The sequence below is a fragment of the Vicia villosa genome, unplaced genomic scaffold (genome assembly GCF_029867415.1).
Source record: "Vicia villosa cultivar HV-30 ecotype Madison, WI unplaced genomic scaffold, Vvil1.0 ctg.002157F_1_1, whole genome shotgun sequence".
Classification (NCBI taxonomy): Eukaryota; Viridiplantae; Streptophyta; class Magnoliopsida; order Fabales; family Fabaceae; genus Vicia; species Vicia villosa.
Window position 1 is genome coordinate 44,435 of NW_026705855.1, and position 23,771 is coordinate 68,205.

Here is a 23,771-nt window from a genome sequence, read left to right on the forward strand (position 1 = left end):
CAATATATCAGATGCAACTTAATTTATTTTTCCTCCCTCCTTTTTGTCTCTTCGATTTCGGCTCTATGTTGGTGTTGTGCTTTCGTTTATTGAAGCAATCTGCAGGTAGATCAGTATAAGTCTGTTTCATCACCTTCCCAACTGTGTCAATTTATTTATTCAAAATAAATGACGTTTGTAAATATATGAGGGCAAATTTTGGGGTATGACAGCGACTCCTCAAATGTGATGCATGTTTGGAGATTTTTGAACTCTGATTTTCCATGTTAATTGCGGGGTAGATTTGGGGTGTTACAATAGTCGTATCAGAGCAGGTCGGTCTGTCCGGCCAAGTGTCATGTCGTAGTATGGTCTAATAATCTTGTATTGTTGTTTTGTGCTTATTGTTTATGTGTTGTAGTGAAGAGTTGAGATGGATGGAAGGAATGACGTTGCTATAGCTACTGCTTTGGAAGCAATGGCTCAGGCTTTGGAGAATCAATCGAATGGTGGTGAGAATGTTGCTTCTCGCAGTTTGGCTACCTTCCAAAGAGAGAACCCTCGTGTGTTTAAGGGGACTCATGATCCTGATGGCGCATTGACATGGCTAAAGGAGATAGAGAGAATCTTCTGTGTGATGGATTGCACTCTTGATTAGAAGGTTCGGTATGGGACTCATATGCTAGCATTCGAGGCGGATGATTGGTGGCTATAGACCCGTAGGAGGTTGGAGGCCAATGGTTAGAAGATATCTTGGATTGTGTTCCGCATGGAGTTTTTAAGGAAGTGCTTTCCTGAGGATGTCCGTGGAAAGAAGGAGATTTAATTCCTTGATATAAGGCAAGGGAACAAGTCTGTTGTGGAGTATGCTGCTAAGTTTGGTGAGTTGGCTAAGTTTTACCAACACTATGTGGAGCCAATGGTGAATTTTCCAAGTGTATCAAGTTTGAGAATGGATTGCGTCCAGATATTAAGAAGGCAATTAGTTACCAGAAGATTCGTATCTTTGCTGATTTGGTCGATTGTTGTCGAATTTATGAGGAAGACAACAATGCTCATTACCGTATTATTAATGAGAAGAGGGGCAAGAGTCAACAAGGCCGTGGCAAGCCTTATGAAGCTCTGAGTGACAATGGTAAGAAGAAAGCTAATGAGGGCAAGAGATCTAGTGGGGGAGACGCTCCTGCTGGTATTGTGTGCTTCAAGTGTGGCAAGGTTGGTCACAAGAGCACCGTGTGTACTGCTGGTACCAAGAGATGTTTCCGTTGTGGTAAGATTGGACATGAGGCGTCTGAATGCAAGCATAATGGGATGGTTTGTTTTAACTATGGGGAAGAAGGACATATTGGAAGCAAGTGTCAGAAACCCAAGAAGGAGAAATCTAGTGGAAAGGTGTTCGCCTTGTCGGGAACTCAGACCACTAGTGAGGATTCACTCATCAGAGGTACTTGTTTCATTAATAGCATTCCTTTAATTACTATTATTGATACCGGTGCTTCTCATTGCTTTATATCTGCTGATTGCGTTGAAAGATTGGGTCTTGTGTTGTCTGCTATGGACGGAGAGATGGTCATCGATACTCCGGCTAAGGGTTCAGTGACCACTTCTCTTGTGTGTTTAAAGTGTCCCGTGTCGATTTTCGACAAAGACTTTCTTATTTATTCCGTTTGCTTGTCGTTGAGAGGATTGGATGTGATCTTGGGGATGAACTGGTTAGAGCATAACCATGTTCACATTAATTGCTATGATAAGTCGGTGAGGTTTTCTTCTCCTGAAGAAGGAGGTGTTGAGTTGTTGTCGGCGAAACAGATGCGTGTTGATGAAAAAAGATGTTCAGGTGTTTGCTTTTGTTGCTTTTATGTCTGTCGAGAATCAAGCGATCATTGAAGAGTTGAAGGTGATGTGTAAATTTCCTGAATTTTTCCCTGGTGAAATTCCCGATGTACCGCCTGAGAGAGAAGTGGAGTTCTCTATTGATCTTGTACATAGTACTATACCTGTGTCTATGGCACCGTATAGGATGTCTGCATCAGAGTTATCGGAATTGAAGGAGCAATTGTAAGAGTTGCTTGAGAAGAAGTTTGTGAGACCTAGTGTGTCGTTGTGGGGAGCTCCAGTGTTGTTGGTTAAGAAGAAAGATGGAAGTATGAGACTTTATATTGATTATCATTAGTTTAACAAGGTGACAATCAAGAACAAGTATCCACTTCCAAGAATCGATGATTTGATGGATCAATTGGTTGGTGCCCGTGTGTTTAGCAATATTGATCTGAGGTCGGGTTACCATCAGATTAAAGTGAAATATGAGGATATGCAGAAGATGGCTTTCAGAACATGTTATGGATATTATGAGTATTCTGTGATGCCCTTCGGTGTTACTAATGCACCTGGAGTATTTATGGAGTACATGAACCATATTTTTCATGAGTATCTGGATCATTTTGTGGTGGTGTTCATTGATGATATTTTGATTTACTCTAAATCAAAATCAGATCTTGATGAGCATTTGAAGTTGGTATTGCAAGTCTTGAAAGAGAAGAAGTTGTATGCTAAGTTGTCCAAGTGTGAATTATGGCTGAAGGAAGTTAGTTTTCTTGGCTATGTCATTTCTGGTGAGGGCATTGTCGTGGATCCGTCTAAAGTTGATGCCGTGTTGAGATGGGAAACTCTTAAGTCGGCCACCGAGATTCGAAGCTTTTTGGGATTAGCCGGTTATTATAGAAGGTTCATTGAAGGTTTTTCTAAGTTAGCTCTTCCGTTGACTAAGTTGACGTGCAAAGGTAAGGCGTTTGTGTGGGATGTTGCTTGTGAAGAGAGTTTTGTTGAGTTGAAAAAGAGGTTGACGTCGGCACCGATTTTGATATTGCCTAATCCAGAAGAACTACTTGTGGTTTATTGTTATGTTTCTAAGATGGGGTTAGGAGGTGTGCTCATGCATAATGGTAAAGTTGTTGCTTATGCGTCGAGGCAATTGAGAGTTCATGAGAAGAACTATCCTACGCATGATTTAGAGCTTGCTGCTGTTGTGTTTGTTTTAAAAATTTGGAGGCATTATCTTTATGGTTCTATACTTGAAGTATTTAGCGACCATAAGAGTTTGAAGTATTTGTTTGATCAGAAGGAATTGAATATGAGGCAACAGAGGTGATTTCGGATTATGGTTCTAGACCTGAAAGATGGCAATGACTATTAGCCTGAAAGATGGCAACGACTATTAGCCTGAAAGATGGCAACGACTATTAGCCTGAAAGATGGCAGCGACTATGGCCCAATGGCAATGATTGAGACGGGAGTTTTACTCTAAATGGTACCACATGCATTTGCTTAAGTCGAGTCACATTTGAATTGCATTTGATGATGTTTTGAATGTGTGTTTGATATGATGTGTATCAAACTCATAATTGTGAATAGAATATGTTGCCGTACTTGTTTATTGACATGGTTACCGTTTTATAAGGTGTTTGAATGATGTGAATTGTTGGTAACATGTTATGTGTTGAGAAGTGTTGAATGTGTATGATTCTTATTTTCCGCTATAAGTATTATCATACGTTTCTTTATCGTGAATGATATCTCACCCCTTCTGTTTGAATGTTACCCTCCGTTGGTAACGTGCAGGTAACAACGTGGAGTAGCCGTTTACCTATTAGCTCGAGTCGGTGTGTCTATGCTCTGATACGTGACACTCGGGGGACGATTAGCTTGTTTTGTTTATGTCATGTTGTTTTGTTATTTCGTTGCTATATTTAGATATTGTTATCTCTCAATGGATTATGTTGTTATGTCCTACATAGATATTTTGGATATTTTTGAGTTGCCCATGTGTGGCATGCATGACTTGATTATTATTGTTGATATTGTTCCGCTGCGATATTATGCACCATATGGTTTGAAAGTTTAATGAAATATGACTCCTCCATAGCATGTGTTATGTATCTATGATTATGAGCATGATTTGTGATTTTTCAAGTTGTTAATTTGTGACTCCTCAAATGTGATGCATGTTTGGAGATTTTTGAACTCTGGTTTTCCGTGTTAATTGCGGGGTAGATTTGGGGTGTTACACCCTTAATCGAGAATTTAAAGTTTTGTGGGAGAATGGTGTGGAGGTTTATGATGGGTATAGGAAAGAAAGTTTCAACTTGAGGGCGATGTTGTTTATAACAATTAATGATTTTCCAGCATACGGAAATCTATCAGGGTACAACAATAAAGGTCAAAAAGCGTGTCCTATTTGTGAAGATGGAACTGATATGACACAATTGGAACTTATGTTAGAATAATGTCTTTCTCGGTCATTGTAGATTCTTAAATTCTAATCATCACTACCGTGGGTGGAGAAAAGCATTCAATGGAGACACCGAACCACGTAGAGCTCCACCTATATTGATAGGTGGTCAAATTATTGAAAAGGTGAAAAATGTGAGTACTTAGTTTAGTAAGCCTTTTGCACATACCCTTGTCAAGAGTGGGTGGAAGAAGAGGTTAATTTTTTTTGAACTTATATATTGGAATTCGTTGTAGGTAAGATATTTTCTCGATGTTATGCATATTGAAAAAAATGTATTTGACAGTGTTATTGGTACGTTACTCAATATACAAGGAAAGTGTAAGGATGGCCTTAAAATTAGGAAGGACATGGTAAACATGGGAATGAGAACTGAATTAGGACCCATGACGAAAGGAAGACGAACATATCTACCACCTGATGTTTACACTCTATCTAGAAAGGAGAAGAAAATATTGTGTAAGTTCCTCAGTGAAGTTAAAGTTCCAGAAGGCTACTCATCAGATATTAGAAGACTTGTATCCATGAAAGACCTCAAGTTAAATAGTTTAAAGACACATGATTTCCATGTTATAATGAAACATTTTCTACCAGTAGGTATACATTCTATTCTGCCAAAAAAAGTAAGAAGCGCAATAACTAAACTGTGTTTTTTCTTCAAGTCAATTTGCAGTAAGGTGATCGGTCCTGCGATCTAACCAACATTGCAAAAAGAGATAGTTGTTACTTTATGTGATCTTGAAATGTATTTTCCTCCCTAGTTTTTTGACATAATGGTTCACCTAGTCATTCATCTTGTGAAAGAGACGCAATTGTGCGGACCAGCTTATATGAGATGGATGTACCCTGCTGAACGTTATATGAAAATATTAAAAGGGTACGTGAAAAACCGAAATCGACTAGAGGGTTGTATTGCCAAACGATACGTTGTTGAAGAAGCGGTTGAGTTTTGCACTGAATATCTGTCAAATGTTAAATCAATTGGACTCCCCAAATCTTATATTGTCGAAAAAAAGAAGGAAACAATCTAATTGGAAATAAAGTTGTGACAGTATCAAGGGTCAAACGGGATCAAATGCATTTGTATGTTATGCACAATGAGATTGAGGTTGAGTCGTATGTTGAAATTCACAAGGGTGTTCTCCGAGGTTTAAATCCGAATAGAAATGAGAATTGGATAATACGAGAGCACAATCGAAGTTTCATACCGTGGTTTAAGGAACATATTTATTCAAAGTATCGTTCAGATCCCGCTTCAGTAACAGAAAGGTTGAGATGTTTAGCATATTGTCCAAGTATGGTTGTGTTTTCATATAGCGCATACGTAATTAATGGATACACATTTTACACCAAAGAATAGGATGATAAAAGTACTTTGCAAAATAGTGGTGTTACCTTGGTAGTTGAAGCATTGAACATATCAAGTGTGAATGACTTAAACCCGAAATTTAAAAATCTGTCATATTTTGGGGTTACCGAGCGCATTTTGGTGTTTGATTACGAGAAGTTTCAGATTCCTGTATTTGGTTGCAAGTGGGTTGAAAATAATAATGGCATACGAATGGATAAGTCAGGATTTTTGCAAGTGGATCTCAATAGGGTGGGGTACAAAGATGAGCCTTTCATTCTAGCCTCCTAAGCTAAACAAGTGTTCTATATCAATGATCCGACAAATACGAAATGGTCTATAGTGCTTTTATCTAACAAAGTAATTGATGAAAACATTGGAGATCAAGGTGATATTGCTGTTTGTAACACCCCCAATTCTATACTAAACAAATAAGGCATATATTTGCATAAATCAGAGTAAAGAAGCATGCATCTCACGAGGGCGTTACACACATTTCAAAATAGAACAAACATGCAATGGTCATTTCCAAATAACACGGGATTTAAACAACATGCAAAACCACAGCGGAATAATCATCTCATCAAATAAATGGTAAAATCAGATGATTCCCATACATCATCCACCATATCTCAACATCTTGGCTCAAGGCCACACATTAACAAAATAGCATATTCAAATACAAATACAATATGAGTAAACAAATATCTCATAACATCGAGTCATAAAAACATAAAACCCAAATCCCATGTGTTACATATGACCAGAGCACAAGTGACTACTTAGTCACGACACCCTACTAGAGATCTAAATCTCGACGCTAAGCCTCCTTCGAAGCACCACTTTCCTCGAAAACATGCGCGTTACCAACAAAGGATAACATTCAAACAGAAGGGTGAGAATTCAACTTCTTATAGATAAACATAATATGGGAAATGTAAAACACATCAAAAATACATTTCAAGAATTCATCACTCTTCACATAAACATGCATCATATGCAATTAATCAAGATTCACATATTCATGTCATACAACCTAGCTCATTCGATTCCACATGATCATACACGATTCCTAAACAATGCACATAATCATATTTCACCAACATATGGATTCTAAGTACATATAATTTCACATCTACATCACATATATCGCAATCATAACACAACAATCATTCATATCAAATGAATCACCAAATTCACTTATCACATCTCATACACACATAACAATCACATAATTGCATACATTCAAACATCACATAACACCAATGTGACTCAATGCAAGACATGTTACTCTATGCATGTGGTACCCAATGTGAACCCAACGTTTCACCGCTTCCGATTCAATATCCAGAATCCAAGCCACACTTCCAATCCGGACAAGATCAAAGCCAACACGCCTATTTCCAATTAAGGATCACGTCTATTACGCCTGTTTCCATTCAAGGATCAACGTCTCTCACCATGTGAACCCAAGTTTCACCGCTTTCACCATAAAGCCGACCATGCTATGAATTTATGTACAATTACCAACAATTTATGCAATTAAGATTATCTCATCAATCTTAACTTACCGCATACCACAATAATCCAACTCTATGAATTATCTGCTAATTGTACACAATATTCACAACACAATTAAAAATTACAACGAAATACTATCACCATCATATATCCAGTCACAATCATTATGAACATATTACCACACATCTTACCAATAGTTGTTATTCATCACATACCAAAACATAACGCACATAAAAGCATTTACATGTATTCAATCCACATCTCAATACATACACATTTAAATGATCATTATCTACAAGACACATTCAAATAGTATATATATATATATATATATATATATATATATTCATCCCAACACATCATGGATATCACATCACTTAACACATCAATGAATATTAGTCACAAGTCATTAATTCATCATGTACACATAAGTAAGTCACATGGTATCCATATATTAACATCAAAATTAAACCATTCAACATCAACCAAATCTATCCTATCATATAGATAATCTCATTAGCTTCCTAACGCTTCAAACGACGCATAAAACGGAGTTACGGATCAAAAGTTATGGCCTTTACAAAAATTTGCCAAAATTAGAAATCTGCAGGTCGACGCAAAAAATGCATAGGTCGACGCATGGATATTTTCCATCTCCCTCGGGTATGCGCTCGTCGACTCATGTGTCGATGCAGTAATGTTATAGGTCGACTCATAGAACCTATAGGTCGACGCATGCTGAAGGAAAAATGGATTTTCTGCTGTTTTAGGATGCTCAGGTCGACTTATGCCTCTGTGTAGGTCGACCTATGCTGCGTAAAACTCAGAAAATCACTATTTTCTTCCCCATTCCCTTCATACAACACCCATTAACCCAAACACAATCCATACATCAATTAAAAGCAAAATGGAATACATATAATGTTCCTAATCATGTTTCTAACCATGGGTCATTCATACAACACATTAAACATAAACAAATCATAAAAATCTCATTGTTATATCATAAACCCTAACATTTTCCAAACTATGAAATGAAGAGATGAAAGATTACACAAACACATTACCCAACCATGTAAACTATAAGAACTTGGATTCAAATCCTTACCTCTTGAATTACTCCTTCTCACTTCAAGAAATCTACAATTCCTCTTCTCTTGTTCTTTCTCCTCTCTTCTCTTCTTTCTCTTCTTTTCCCCAAATTGTGTTATCTCTAAAACCCTAGTTTTCCTCTTCTTACTATCTTCTCTTAATGGGCTTAGTTATGTTATTACCCACCCATCCAATTATTAATTAGGCCCAATACATAGTATACTACTAATAACCTAATTAAATCATAAAACACAAATATGCATATAATTAGATATTTCAATTAATTAGTAATACCACATAATAATTAAATAAACAAACAATTAATAAAACACACAAATAATCTAATAAATAAAATATCTAATAAAATCGGGCTGTTACAACTCTCCCCCATTTAAAAGATTTTTGTCCTCGAAAATTCTCTTCAAGCAACTGACCCCAAGTACAAATCCCTCATTCAACCTTCAAGTATCTTCTCTTCTAATCTCAAATCACTCCGCAAACCTCTTCAAAATCCAAAAGAAAACCTCGGAGCTTTATTTAAAACAATATTTAACGGAATACCATGCAAACACACAATCCTTTCGATGTACAACTTAGCAAGTCTTTCCATCAAATAATTCATCCTTATTGGAATAAAATGAACATATTTATCCATCTATCCATAATAATCCAAATCGCTTCACAATTACTCGACGTTCTCGGCAAACCTGAAACAAAATCCGTAGAAATACGATCCCATTTCCACTCGGGAATAGATAACTGTTGTACCAACTAAACGGTTTCTGACAAGTCCAACTCAAATACACAATTCCGCTATATCCCTCTTCATACTTTACCACTAAACATTTTCCTCAAATCTTGTTACCTTTTAGTAGCATTATGATGTATACTCAAACCATTACGATGTCCTTCATTCAAAATTCTCTTTTTCTAACTTTGAAGTATCAGAAATGCAAACTCGATCACGACCTTTCATGACTCTAATCTCGTCTGCCCGAAAGTGATTACCTTTACCTTGATTAATCAATGTAATCTCGTCAACCAATTGCAATCCAATTTCTGACTCTCTCTAATCTTGTTAAGAACACCAGACGTAGGCTACAACATACTAAGTTTAACGCAAGAAGACGCTGCTTCACAACCAAACTCAACTCTCTAGATTGTTCCAATGATTTTCAACTCTTGAATCCTCAACATAAAAATATGCAATGATTTCCTACTCAATGCATCGACTACAACGTTCGCTTTTCCAAGATGGTAATTCAAACCAAAATCCTAATCTCTCAAGAATCTAACCATCTTATTTACCTCATTCTCAACTCTTGTAGTCACTACGCGCCTCAATTCTCGATCCAAACAATAATGCCTCTTATGTTCCAAAACAAACACATCAACAAACAACTCCAATGTATACATCGAATAATTCTTCTCATGAACTTAAAATTACCTTGAAGTATAAACTACTACTTGTCGATATCTGCATCAACTCACCTCATCTCGAATATCATATCCAATAAAATTCACTTCTTCCTACCAAAACTCACATTCAGAAGGCTTCACACAAACTTATTCTTTTTCAACATCCAATACACAATCCTTAATGTTCAGAATGTTCATCGTCACTCTTAGAATCAAAACATCCTCAAAACATTACCTCATTAGGACATTCCTTCTTCTTACTCGACAAAACAAGTGCAACTCTACGACCATACACTTAAACCAATGAACCTCTTCTCAACAACTCCTCAATTCGAGTCTTCAACCTCTCCTAGTCGCTTTACACAATACCAAGTTTGTAAGAGAAGTTTATCTCGTCCAATACGATCTCGTTTTCTACCAACAATAGATTAAGGGTGATCAAGTCCTCAATTTGTCAATAGATAGTCAAAAATCATAATGAAATATAAACCATCGTTACTAAACCATAATAGTGTTCCTTTAGAACTCGCACTCGAAATTACTTAAAACACCAATGTAATACGATAAACTGACTTTTTTGAAATGTCGCGGTAAGCAAGAGTCGCCACCGACTTTTATTTTATCCAATAAGAAAGGCTAAAAGAACAGAAAAAGACCTTTTAAAGATTTTTGAGTCCGGGGGGTAAGTTATACAAAGGGAAGGTGTAAGGAACCCTTTGTATCCATGGTTTTCCACAGGCTCTTAATTGCTTAGCTCACTTTGTTTTCAAAATGTTTTAATTGTTTGAAAAGTAGGGTGTGAATAAAAATTTGAACAAGAACTTTAGCTTGTAAATAAGCGTAGTCTTTTTGGATTCGATTTTGAAGATAACTGGAAAAAAAGATTTTGAATTTTTGAATTTGAATTGAGCAAGCATTTAAGAGTACCTACCCTAAGTTTAGAAAAATGTTCTTTTAGCTTTTCAGGGCGAAATGGTCTATCCATACCATGAGAGGGCGGGAAGTCTTTCAATTGGATGTTTAAGGGTCATCGAAATTATCGTTCGCCATAAGATTGTCCCTACCATAAAGAGGGTAGGCAGTCTAAGGGAAGGATATAATAGTCATTAATTTTTTAGGCATCATGCGAGGATACCTTAGCAATTGGGACAATCATCATGTTTTACCGAGGCAACTTCGAGGGAGTTTCAATAACTTTAAAGGCAACATTTGCTTTAGGTATCCTCGGAATCGAGGGACTTGACTATTTTTAGGCAACAAAATTAAGGCAACATGGCAGCAAGTAATAAGGCAACAAGGCAACCAGAGGGATTACCCTAAAGAGTGCGTGTGTGGCACAATCAGGTGGTTAATTCAGATATTTATCTTGTAATTAGTGAGCTATGTTAATTTTAGCAAGGCTTGCACTCCCTAAGATTACTAACCACAACAATTAACATTATACAGAATTAAAGGCAGAAATTAAAAGTTCCTACGCTATTACAATAAACACCTGTGGGCAGAAAAACAAAATAAAAGGGCAAAAATTAAAAGGCAAAAAATAAACCTTAATTAAACTATTACATCCTGTGAACAGTTACATAATATAGTAAAAATTTACTGAAAAATTAAAAGAAATAATTAAGTAGATAATGCACCCTGACACGCAGCAGTAATAACAGGGAAAAAATAAAAGGCAAATAAAAGGCGCAAAATAATAAAAGGCAAAAATACCAGGTTAAAAGGCAATGCAAACCCTAACACTAAACCCCTAAGGTTGATTAAGAAAACTTGTTGTGACCTAAATAAGGTTTGCACAAAGTGCGTTAATGGACAACACCTACCTAAAACACCTAAGGCTACTAGGGTTTCTAGATTAACCAAGGCTAGTCAAACCCTAAAAATTAATTATTGGTTTTTTAACCTAATTAATTTTAAAATCCTAATTTAATTTAAATTAATCTTAATTCTAAATAAATTAACCTAATTCTAATTAAATTAAACTAATTATTTTACCTAATTTATTTAATCAATTAACTAAATTAAATTAATCTAATTACTAATTACTTAATTTAATTAAATAAAAAAACTAAAGTTTACTTTATAAAGAAATATTATTATGTAAAAAAGTTATTAAAAAAAACAAAACAAAAAGAACAAAACAACATAATAATAATAATAAAAAGCAAAAAACCTGGGCGTGTATATTCTGGTGCGGGAAGCCCTCGAGGGTGTATCGTGAGGCTGCGCGCTGGGACCTTCAGATCTGGCTTTGTGATGATCCAACAGTAAGGATCTTGGGGTGCATCATGCGTGTGCGTACATCCAATGCGTGGGATCTGTGCACAATTGCAAACAAAACTATGTTAAAAATAAGGTGGGACGCTGGGATTCGAACCCTCTCCCTTTGACTCACGAACCCACATGGCTGGCCATCCTGGATGGGCCAATCACGAGTGGAAAGAGAGTAAAGATTTTTTGACCAGCCATTCAGAATGGAGACGCGTGTGTGGAGAGAGAGTACGTGGGCTGACTGGCCAACCTGGGTGCGCCGCGTGGTATTCAACAAGTCTTTGGCACTATTCATCATCTCCAACATAGGATTAGCTATGAATTCTGATGTTGTAGAGAGTACAAGTCAAATGTAAGTATTTTATATTATCGTATCCACAGGGATTGGGGCGATATCAAAACCGTTCAACAATTTCTATAGTTCTAAGCATAAAGTTTCAAGTTTGTTTGGTGTGAAGTTACAAAAAGTAAAAGTGCATAAATAACGAAAGATAAGTTTCATTAGAATAGACTTGTTGGGAATTGATTTTCATCCACCGATTCAATATGCGAATCTTGGATCATTTATACACAATCTATGCTTGTTTCATTATCATCACGTATTGCTCACAACAAAGTTCATGTCTAAACGTTTGTTGAGATTTCTGCCTTATAGTTTAATCGACAATTTCTCAGCCTATTAAACGATACGGTAGCATTAAGTTTCAATACTTAAAGTGAGTATTAAACCTAAATCTATGTCTAGCATTTACAGTTTAACAGTTGTTTTCTTGGATCGAAATTAGAATCGTATTTGTCAATATCAATTCAATCCATGAAATAAACGATAAAACAAAGATAACAACGATAATGATTCAAACATAAATTATATATAACGCCATGATCAAAGAAAATACATACTGTTTCGGTGAACTACGAACAATCCCAACAAGAGAGGATTTAGCTACTCATGGTAGTTTGAAGCTCAATGGAAGATTTGAGTTGGAACGACATCAATGACGATTTCCCGACTCTTGATGTATCTCCAGCTCCCTCTCCCTAAAACCTTTTATATTTCTATTCTACTGCTATTACAAAAGTATTACAATGATAGAAACTGAATCTATTTCTGACATGAGTTCTGCTCCTTTTATAGTAGTTCTGGCCGCCTGAGTTCGCTACGCGAAAGGAAGTTCGCTACAGCGAACGTTTGCTTCAGGGTTAAGTCTTTGAGTTGAACCGCCTTCAGCAGACCGCCAAAGTTCGCTACAACGAAATATGGTTCGCTGCAGCGAATGTACTTCGCTTCTGCTTGCTGCTAGCAAAACTAGAAAGTTTGCTTCTGACTTCATTCACTACAGAAAAATATGGTTCGCTGCAGCGAATCGGGCCTTCGCTACCATTTGTTACCTTTTGCTGCAGCAAATGACCTGTTTTCTGGATTTTTGCCTTTGAGTGCCTGGAGTTCGCTACAGCAAAATATAGTTCGCTGCAGCGAATGCTCTGTTTTCTAGTTTTTGCTTTAAGGCCAAATCCTGCATAAAAACAAACCAAGCTAAGTAATCTTGCATAATAATAGTTTATTCAATAATTGGGGGTTTTTATGTGAGAAATGTGTCAAATAATTGAGATAAGTGCTATATGATAATAAGTCATTTTAGCATGAATTAAGCACTTATCAAACTCTCCCCAACTTGAATCTTTGCTTGTCCTCATTCAAAGTTAAAACAAAAGCAAGAGTTTCTATACCACCTTTCACATGATCAACCAAATATTTCAATGAAGTATAGGAGGCACATGGCTCTTTTAAGTTTGAACATCCAAGGATAAATGTTTTATGACTTCCTTTAGCATTTAGACATATTCATGAAACAAGTCTTCCACATAAAAGCCATGTCTATCAATCCAAAGCACTAAACATGTTAATCATGAATCATACTTACCACACTTTTTGTATAAGTGAAATTGATGAGGTATGTTGATCTCTCACATGACAAAATTGCTAACATCTAGATCAATTCATACTTTTATCCAAGCAAGATATGTTGATAAGAAAGAACATAGATCACTAAGGTCTTTCATGGTTGTAATGTGGTTAAGGTACCAAGGAAGTGTCATTTCTAGGGATAATGGAAACAAAAAGGTTATTTGATTTTTCTTTTTAGAAGAGCATTCAAAGATTTGACTCTTTTATCCAATACTTCTTATTTCTTCCCTTTGAAAACATTCTTGCTTGTTATTTCTTTTTTTTCTTTTCTCATTTTTTATTTACTCTTTTGATTCTCACACTTTTTTTTTCTTTTCTTTTTGAAGAAATTCTTTTTCTCTTTTCTCCCCAACTTGAACACCACCTTACTTTCTTTGAATGCTCTTTGAGATTTGGCAAAAGATATCATGGTTTCGAGGTATTTATTCAAGGAAAAATAGAATCTATCATATATGAACTTTTTATGATTTTCAAAGATATAGAACAATATCCACTAAGTGGTTTTCTTAATGTATTGTTCAGTTCATCAATGATAGATTCATTGTCATATGGCTCAAAAGGGGTTGAAAAAGATCACTCACTCACAAGGGACAATGAGGCTATATTTGGTTTTAGTAGTTATGCTCTATTTCAAAGAATTGCCTTGATCCCTTCTATGTCTTTGCAATTACCAACATAAATGCAAGATTAAGCATGAATCAAACGAGTTAAAACAAGAATTTGTCAATCTCCTTAGCATATAGTGAACAATGGAAGGTTACCTCACTTTCTTGTTTTAGAACTAAGTGATTCATATGAAAACATGTCATGTCATAGGATTGAATGAACTGGTTTTATGCAGCCTACTCATGTCATGTATGTGCTAAATTCTAAGAAAGTAGTAAACACATACCTTGGATAGTGCAATCCTTTCAAGTCATGTCCTTACCATTATGCCTTTGGTTTATGTGAAGTTGATCTTCCACTCAACCTCATTTGTTTAGAGGACAAATGTTCAAGCATAAATATCATGGACTGGTCATAAGACACCTATCTAATTGCTAGATTTAAAACACACAAAATTCAAAGATGAAAAAGATGGCATGCTTGGCAAAACTTTTGCTGATTCTGTTGTGTTCGCTGCAGCGAACCAGGGCTTCGCGTAGCGAACTCTGCAGAACTCAGTTTTCTGCAGAATTTTCTTTGTACCATTCCATGCCATTTTCTTCATACTACTCTATTAATCATGCATAAAGGAAATAAAAGCTATAAATGAAAAGTTGGGTTACCTCCCAACAAGTGCTTGTTTAACGTCATTAGCTCGACGCCTGTTTCAAATAAACTTACGGTGGTTTGTGTGAATTCGTCAAAACGTCCTTGCCACCATCATTTGGCCTTTCTTTATCATTCATTTTTTCAATATCAGGCCTTCTTCATCAGGAGCTTTAGCTTTGGAATAGCCATCCTCTTTGTGTTGAAACAATTTGAATTTGACTTCTTCATCTTTGTACCTTACTTTCATCTTGCCTTCATCCACGTCAATCATCATTCTTGCTATTTTTATGAATGGACGACCTAATATCGGAGAAATGTCTTCATCATTGTTCATGCTTATTACCACAAAGTCAGTTGAAAATTGAAAACCATCCACTTTGACCATTACATCTTTCATTACGCCAATTGGTTCTGTGGTTGATTTGTCAGCAAGTTGCAACTTTATTGTTGTAGGGTTCAAGTGAAGATTTTCAATCTTTCTCACGAAGGATAATGGAAGAAGATTGACCTTGATCAAAGATCAACCAAAGCGTTATCAAAATAGATATTTCCAATGGTAACCGGTAAGGTGACTTTTCCAGGATCCGCATTGTTTTCTTCCTCCTCCTTACGTTTTCCTTTTTCTTGATTTTTCTCCATAACTATGCCTTTTGAATTCTCCCCAACTTTGTCTTTGACGATAACACCAGCTTTCGTCGTAATTGCGTTACAGGTTTCCTTGGGATTAACTTGAGTGGTGGCAGAAAACGTACCTCTTTGTTGCTCACTTAGTTACTTTGTAATCTGCCCAACTTGCGTTTCAAGATTTCTAATCGATGCATCAGTGTTTTTCTGGTTTGCCATGGACAGTTGCATAAATTGATTCAAGGTATCCTCTATCTTTGAAAGCTTGTCTGGCTGCGTGTAGCTTTGGTATTGATTTGATCTATTTTGACTTTGGCCATAGCTTGCGTTGTTATTGTGCGAATAACCTTGATTGTACGGAACCTGCCTCTGCTGCTGATTTCCCATATATTTTACCTCTTCGTTGATTGGGGGACAGAACCCAGTTGGATGATCACCCGTACAAAGTTCACAGAAAGCAACTTGTTGTGATGCGTTTGACGAACCGTGCATTTCTTTGAGTTGTTGAGGCAATTTGGATAGCTGTTTTGTCAATTCCTCTACGGTTTGAGTGAGCAAATTATTTTGTGCTAGGATTGCATCATTTGTACCCAATTCCAAAACTCCAGGCTTCTTTTGGACGGTACCTCGATTGTGTTGAACTTGGTGATCTGTGAGAGCCATCCTATCAATGATTGAAATTGCTTCTGCTGCACTTTTTGCTATCAAGGAACCTCCAGCTGTTGCGTCAAGTAAAAGCTTCGGTTAAGGCAATAATCCATTACGAAAAATGTGGATTTGTGACAGGTCATCAAAACCGTGGTTTGGACACTTCCGTAGCATGGATTTATAACGTTCCCAGGCTTCACACAAAGTTTCATTTGAAAATTGGGTGAATGTGGCAATAGCTGTCTTTGCATCCATGAATCGGTTGTGAGAAAAGAATCTGCTAAGGAAGTTTCTCTCTAACACATTCCAATTAGTCATGGTTTCCGTTGATTGGTCGAGGTACCAATCCTTTGCTTTGCCGATCAAAGAGTGTGGGAATAATCTCATGAAAACGGCTTCCTCTTCAGCTTCTGGTGCACCTAATGTACCAGCTATTTCGTAGAATCGGGTAAGGTGAGTGTATGGATCTTCATGATCCAAACCTGCAAAAGGATTAGCATAAATAATTTGCAGCAGTCCTGTTTTCATCTCAGCTCGTCTTGCGGCTGGATTGTTGGTGAGATGGGCGAACCACCTTGGGCTACTATCACAAGGACCATTAACGACTACAACCATTGTTTCTTTTGATGAATTTGATGAGGAAGTTGATGTAGATGCTCCTTTTCTTTTCTGTTTGGATTTTTGTTTCTTCGTTTGCTTCTTGTTCTTTCGATCTCGGGATCAAAAAGAAGTTGCTCCTTCAAACTTTTTCCTCGAAGCATAAACAGAATTTCTTTCACCTATCCAAACACTTGAGCAAACGTTGCGAAAAACAGAAAAATATATACAATATATAGATAAACTCACAAAACATAAAAGTATAGAAACGATTGCGATGTTTTAATATCTTAAACGCCAATCCCCGGCAACGGCGCCAATTTGATGTTGTAGAGAGTACAAGTCAAATGTAAGTATTTTATATTATCGTATCCACAGGGATTGGGGCGATATCAAAATCGTTCAACAATTTCTATAGTTCTAAGCATAAAGTTTCAAGTTTGTTTGGTGTGAAGTTACAAAAAGTAAAAGTGCATAAATAACGAAAGATAAGTTTCAATAGAATAGACTTGTTGGGAATTGATTTTCATCCACCAATTCAATATGCGAATCTTGGATCAGTTATACACAATCTATGCTTGTTTCATTATCATCACGTATTGCTCACAACAAAGTTCATGTCTAAACGTTTGTTGAGATTTCTGCCTTATAGTTTAATAGACAATTTCTCAGCCCATTAACCTAAAAACACAAAACTATGCAATTAGGTTTTTATGTTTTCCTTGAAAATCGACCAACTTCTGAGCCTCGTATCTCCTTCAATTTTTATCATATGAACATGTTCTAGGACTTTTTGAAATCTCAAGATGTCCTCTACAAGCCACTTTGGAAGATGTTTTGCATTTGGAGATTTTATCTTGATGATATGGATCCTGACAAAAAACTACTTTTTGCAAGCTTCTAGAAGGATCTGTAATGTTTTGGATTATATCTCTTAAATGGTGCATTTCTGGCCTCGGCCTTAGAGAGACAAAGTTGTAGAGAATTCAATTTCCTTCAAAATGAGCTTTTGATGGGAAATTTCTGATGTTCCATGTGAAAGTTATGGCTGGTCAAAGTTGGGTTGACTTTCTCCTTAAAATCCCTAATTTAGAAACTTAGGTTTTGATGGTTTTGGAGCTTTTCTTGATGAATCCTGATCAACCCTTGATCAAATGATGAATGATACTTCAAAACAAGGACGTTTACCAAAAATCAGAAGTTTTGACTGTACTTTGACCATAGTTGACTTTTAGGTCAACCTAGTCGACTGTTGACCATTTGAGCTGTTGATTGAGCAATCTTGTGAATCAGAGCTTGAAACTTGGCATGAGGATTATTTGAATCATATGAGAGGCCATGGAGTCCATTGGAGGTATCAGAGCCTGACTTTACTTTGGAAAGATCAAAACCCTAGTTTGAGGGTTGTTGTTTAGGAGAGTGTACAGTCAGTCAAGTCTTGAGCTTTTGATATTCATACGAGCTTGAATTATAAAAATATGGTGGGCAAATTTTAGGGTATGACAGCTTCCCCTGTTCAATCTTCTTACACTTGAGGATGTAGATTGACTTGTGTGCCTGTCGAAATCTGAAGGTGGAAGAGGATTGAACACTAGAATACCGAGAAATTTGCCCTTGATGATGCAGGGACTTTTTCGGAGATGGGCTTAGAGATGCCATCCAGGAAGAGTATTTTCGGAGATGGACTTAAAGATGCCATCCGGATGTCGAGAGACTTGATTGAGATGGGCTTAAAGATGCCATCAAGCTTGATAGACTTGAGAATCAGAATACGTCGTACGTTAGACTGTATCTGAAGGATATGCTTTAGGATGAGTCGTACGTTAGACTGGATCCACTGTATTGATGAGTTTCAAAGTAAGATGTACGTTAGGCTGAAGGATGGATCGTACGTTAGACCGAATCTGATTTGCATTTGATAAATGTCTGGAAAGTCGTGCGTTAGGCTGAAGGATGGGTCGTACGTTAGACCGGATCCAATTTGCATTTGATAAATGTCTGGAAAGCTGCACGTTAGGCTGGAGGATAGGACGAGTCATACGTTAGACTGGGTCCGATTGCATCGTTAACTGTTTGGAAAGCCGTACGTTAGGCTGGAGGATGGGACGAGTCATACGTTAGACTGGGTCCGATTGCATCGACAAATGTCTGGAAAGCCGTACGTTAGGCTGTAGGATAGGTCGTATGTTAGACCAGGTCCTCTGTGTTGGTAATTGTCAAAATACACCGTACGTCAGGTTGTATCCTAGGATGAGTCGTACGCTAGACTGAATCCTTTGTATTGAGAAGCACCGGAATGGGCCGTATGTTAGGCTGTATTTGAGCTCGGTGTGTTGAGAAGTGTTTGTTGGAGATGGGCTTGCAGATGCCATCTATTTTTGGAGATTGATTGTGCCAGGACCATTCGTAGTACCTGGATTAGATCTAGGAGAGATGATCGTGTCTACACCATTCGTGGTGATAGAATTAGATCTTGGAATATTGATCGCGTCAACACCGTTCGTAGTAACTGAATTAGACCTTAGAAGGATGATCGTGTCTACACCATTCGTGATGATAGAATTAGATCTTCGAATGTTGATCGTGTCAGCACCGTTCGTAGTAACTGAATTAGATCTTGGAAGGATGATCGTGTCTACACCGTTCGTGATGTTAGAATTAGATCTTCAAATGTTGATCGTGCCAGTACCGTTCGTAGTAACTGAATTAGTCTTAGAAGGATGATCGTGTCTACACCGTTCGTGATGATTGAATTAGATCTTCGAATGTTGATCGTGTCAGCACCGTTCGTAGTAACTGAATTAGATCTTGGAAAGATGATCATGTCTACATCGTTCGTGATGATAGCATTAGATCATTGAAGGTTGACCGTGTCAGCACCGTTCGTAGTAACTGAATTAGATCTTGGAAGATGATCGTGTCTATACCGTTCGTGATGATAGAATTAGATCTCTGAGAGTTGACCGTGTCAATACCGTTCGTAGTAACTAAATTAAATCTTTGAAGATTGGAGATTTTGTTTATCTGCTTGTACTTGTATCTTGAAAAAGTAAAGTTAGTCTTTATGCAATGTCATGATGCATGTTTTAAATGAGAAACTTGCATGTTATGTATGAATTTATTATGTGGTAATGTATGCAATGTAGGAATATGTTTATGATATACAATGTATGAACATGATTTATGTTGTCTTGATTGAGAAAATAGATCTTTATATCATTGTGATTTTGATGTTTGATCTTGTCTTGAAGATGCTCAGCTGGGGATTTATGATTTCTGCTTGGGGATGAAAGTGATTTGAATGATTGATCTTGATGTACCCTGACTGATGAAAAAGAGAGATGAATAAACCTGTTTGGGGAAGAGAAAAGTGTCGGGGAACCGGAAGTGTCGAAGATGTAAATTCTGTTGAGGAACTAAGTCTTTGTCGGGACGAGAACATTTGAAGATATCTTCTTAATGATTACTCTGTGGGGATATGATCCTGTGTAACCGGCTTTGTGGGAAGGCATGGGTGCTTTGAATATTGCCCCCAGTGATTTATAGCTCTGGCTATTCCTGGACTTATGTTGATTAGGACACACCACTGAGTATTGATCAAGATGTCAAACTGGACTTGCATAGATTTGCCCCTGCTAGTAGGGACTTTAGAAAGATTCGCCTCGTGAGGACTTTATGAGATGTGCACTATGGGTGGCATGCCCCTAGTAATCATAGGCCCAGGAAAATATCCCATGTCGATTGGGAAGTAGCTTCAAATCTACTTGGATGTATGCCCCTGATTGTTTTGGCATCCTTGAGAGATTCTCGGAATCTTGACTTGATTGCCCCATATTGATCGGGAAATAGTTTGAAATACACTTAGGATGTATGCCTTTGACTTTTTGGCATTGAGAGATTCTTGGAATCTTGACCTGACTGCCCTAAGTTGATTGGATAAACCATGTCACGCCCCTTGTATACATAAGGGACATTGCTTCTGATGCAAATTCTTCCTGATGCTAACATTCGAAATTATGAAGCAAAATATGTTTAATAATGAATTCATGAGATGCAGTGCATATGTCTGTCTTGTTTTTTTTTTTGAAAAACATTAAAACAGGAGGTGTAAAAGCGTAATGTGATTTTTGTAAAAACAAGATATCAACTTAGCATTTATGGCAACCTTAATGAGTCAGGATACCTTTTTGGTGACAGTATGCTTTCGAACTAACCACGCTTCAGTTAGGACTTTTAAGGGTTGTAACGTGGCTTGGTTCACGGTTTAAGAAACAAAGGATAATGGCTCATAAATTTATTTATACCCATCCCAATCTTCGTGATGTTCTTCGATCCTATGCTTAGTTAACTTTGCGTTTCAGCTTTAGCAAATCTTGAAGTATTAACATTGATATTTGATGGTGGTTGAAGCACCAGAAGTTTATTTGGACAATCAGTCATCCTTCTTTGTAATTCTTTTTGCTTTGGTCGAGGATTTGTAGTGACCTCTTTTTTGACTTTGATTTTTGTTATCCCTAACTTTTTCCTGAACTGCTTATTTTGTGATTACAGTCAGCGGGATGTTTCAACTTTTCGATAAGTCTCCTTCATAGGTTTTGACTTAACAACCTTTTTTTGGTGGATATTGACTGCATGACCTACTGATTACGGGAACCCATCATTATTTGTATAAACAACAGCTAGTACAATTGAGTTAACTGAGTAACTACCCTGCCCCAGGTTGCGATTAAGGGTCTAATTTGTATGAGAAAGAAACTTCTACTTCTTAGGCTCAAAGGGGTTGACGAGGGATTAACATCCTTATATCTCCACTATTTAGGAATTGAAACAATGTCTGTACATCGTCAACATAGTCCGTTCAAAAGCATATTGTATGAGGTTGCGATATCATTTTCTTCATCCTCCCTCAAAAGGCATACAACTTTAGCAGAAGTCGAGTATCACAAAACATATGCAAAGTAAAGGCGCAATTTAAAATGAGTGATAGCGAAATAATTTATTCAAGACAAACATATGCAATGCACTGACGATGATTATTAAAACAGATAATGTCTATCATGAGTCAAATGTTTAAACAAACAGAAAAGAAACTTGCAAATGAAAGTAGATCTAATGATCCAAAAGTTCGTCCTTCTAGACGTCAATCAGTCTTGTCATGACTAGGCATAGGAGCGGTGATCACCATAGGAATTTTCAGGAGGGTTGAATTTGATTTCCCCGTCATCGATCAGATCTTGAATCTTACTCTTCAATGTCCAGCAATTGTTCGTGTAATGTCCAAGACTTTTGGAATGGTACGCGCACCTCGCATTAAGTTTATAGCCAGGAGTGGAGGTGTTAGGATTCTTATGAGGGTCCCTCAGAGTAATCAATTCGATCTTTAACAGATGTTGCAATGCTTGAGCTAATGACATATTGATCTTGGTGAATCGATGCTTAGGTGCATCTGGCTTGTGTCGTTGTTGTGGAAGTGGTGTAGAGATCAGAATTGTCCCTACAGATTGGTTGCATTCATTACAACCTTTCTGATTGTACACAGTATTATCCATACGAGGTTCCTCAGGTGAGTTGAAGTCAATGATCTTGTCATCAATGATGTCTTGAATCTTGTGCTTTAATTGCCAACACTCCTCTATATCATGACCAGGGCTATTCGAATGATAAGCATATCTCGCATAGTACTTATACCCAAGAGTGGGATTGGTAGGAAATGAACATGGAGGCAATAGAGTTATCAAGTTTTGATTGAGCAGTTGTTGCAGAACTTGAGACAGCGGCATGTGTAACAGAGTAAATGATCGCTTAGGTTTGGATATATGATTATCTAGACTACCTTGCTGCTTATGTTGACTCTTCTCCTTCTTGATTAGAAGTGTCTTCAATTCTTCTTGCCCCTTGGACAAGTTAAGGATCATCTCTTGGAATCGGATAGTCTGAGCCTGAAGATTTTTGACTGATTGCTCGAGATCCATTTGTGCTGAAATAAATAGCGAGAGAATGGGAAGCCTATTGTGAAAACCTGTTATGCAATGTTTATGAATGTAGATGCAATGTTTTCAAGGATCTTTAGGAAATTTAGTTTGCGACATTAGAAAATGATTGGTCACCAATTCGTCTGAAGAATCTTGGTCTTTGTCTTTGAATGTCCTTCTTTGAGACTCAAGCTCACCATATCGAGTGGGTCATCACCTCTGATTCGGGATATCTCTGAATTTGAAGGTACAGGGCTAGAGGAAAATAAATTCTCTTGCCCCTTGATAGGTATGACGTCTCTAAACTGAAAGGCATTCAGCCGGAGGAAAATAAATCCTCTTGCCCCTTGATAGGTATAGAGTCTCTAAATTGGAAGACATATGACCAGAGGTGACATGCTCCTTGATGAGAATTTAGTCCTTGATAAGGGTACCTGAAATTGTGCGTCCTAAATTCCTAAGATCCTTGAAAGGGTTAGTTAATCATGCCATGTTATGATGTCATGATGTTATGTGAATGTAATACAATAGGTAAAGCATAAGGTAATAAGGATGCAATGTCCTACAAGCAAATCCTGTAAGGAAATAGAAGGGTTAGTAGCAAACACAAGCAAGTCACACAAATGTCCTTAGGTTTAAAGGCTTGCATGGAGTTTGACTAGGTAACTACCCTTCCCCAAAGGTACTTATAAGGATAAGGATGATATCAGCAACGGGTTCTACCAGTGATTAAGAATTGTCAGCCCTTCTAAAGCACCCTCGGACATGATACATTCGCATCATGCAATGATA

The 23,771-nt window shown here is 37.2% G+C and overlaps 1 protein-coding gene across 1 annotated transcript; it reads left to right on the forward strand.

Annotated features, from left to right (window-relative positions):
- Window positions 1-412: 412 nt before the first annotated feature.
- Window positions 413-2,041, forward strand: LOC131638055 (uncharacterized). The gene is made up of 4 exons (XM_058908618.1): window positions 413-611; window positions 947-1,373; window positions 1,512-1,644; window positions 1,757-2,041. The coding sequence occupies exons 1-4, from the start codon at window positions 413-415 to the stop codon at window positions 2,039-2,041; spliced, it is 1,044 nt and encodes a 347-aa protein (XP_058764601.1).
- The last annotated feature ends 21,730 nt before the right edge of the window (window positions 2,042-23,771 follow it).

Excerpts from the sequence above, each read along its gene's own strand:
- LOC131638055 (XM_058908618.1), top strand. The coding sequence starts at position 413 with ATGGATGGAAGGAATGACGTTGCTATAGCTACTGCTTTGGAAGCAATG. Across the intron at positions 1,374-1,511 it reads GAGAAATCTAGTGGAAAGGT|ATTGGGTCTTGTGTTGTCTG; the intron begins GTTCGCCTTGTC and ends TTGCGTTGAAAG. Across the intron at positions 1,645-1,756 it reads AAGACTTTCTTATTTATTCC|AAGGAGGTGTTGAGTTGTTG; the intron begins GTTTGCTTGTCG and ends CTTCTCCTGAAG.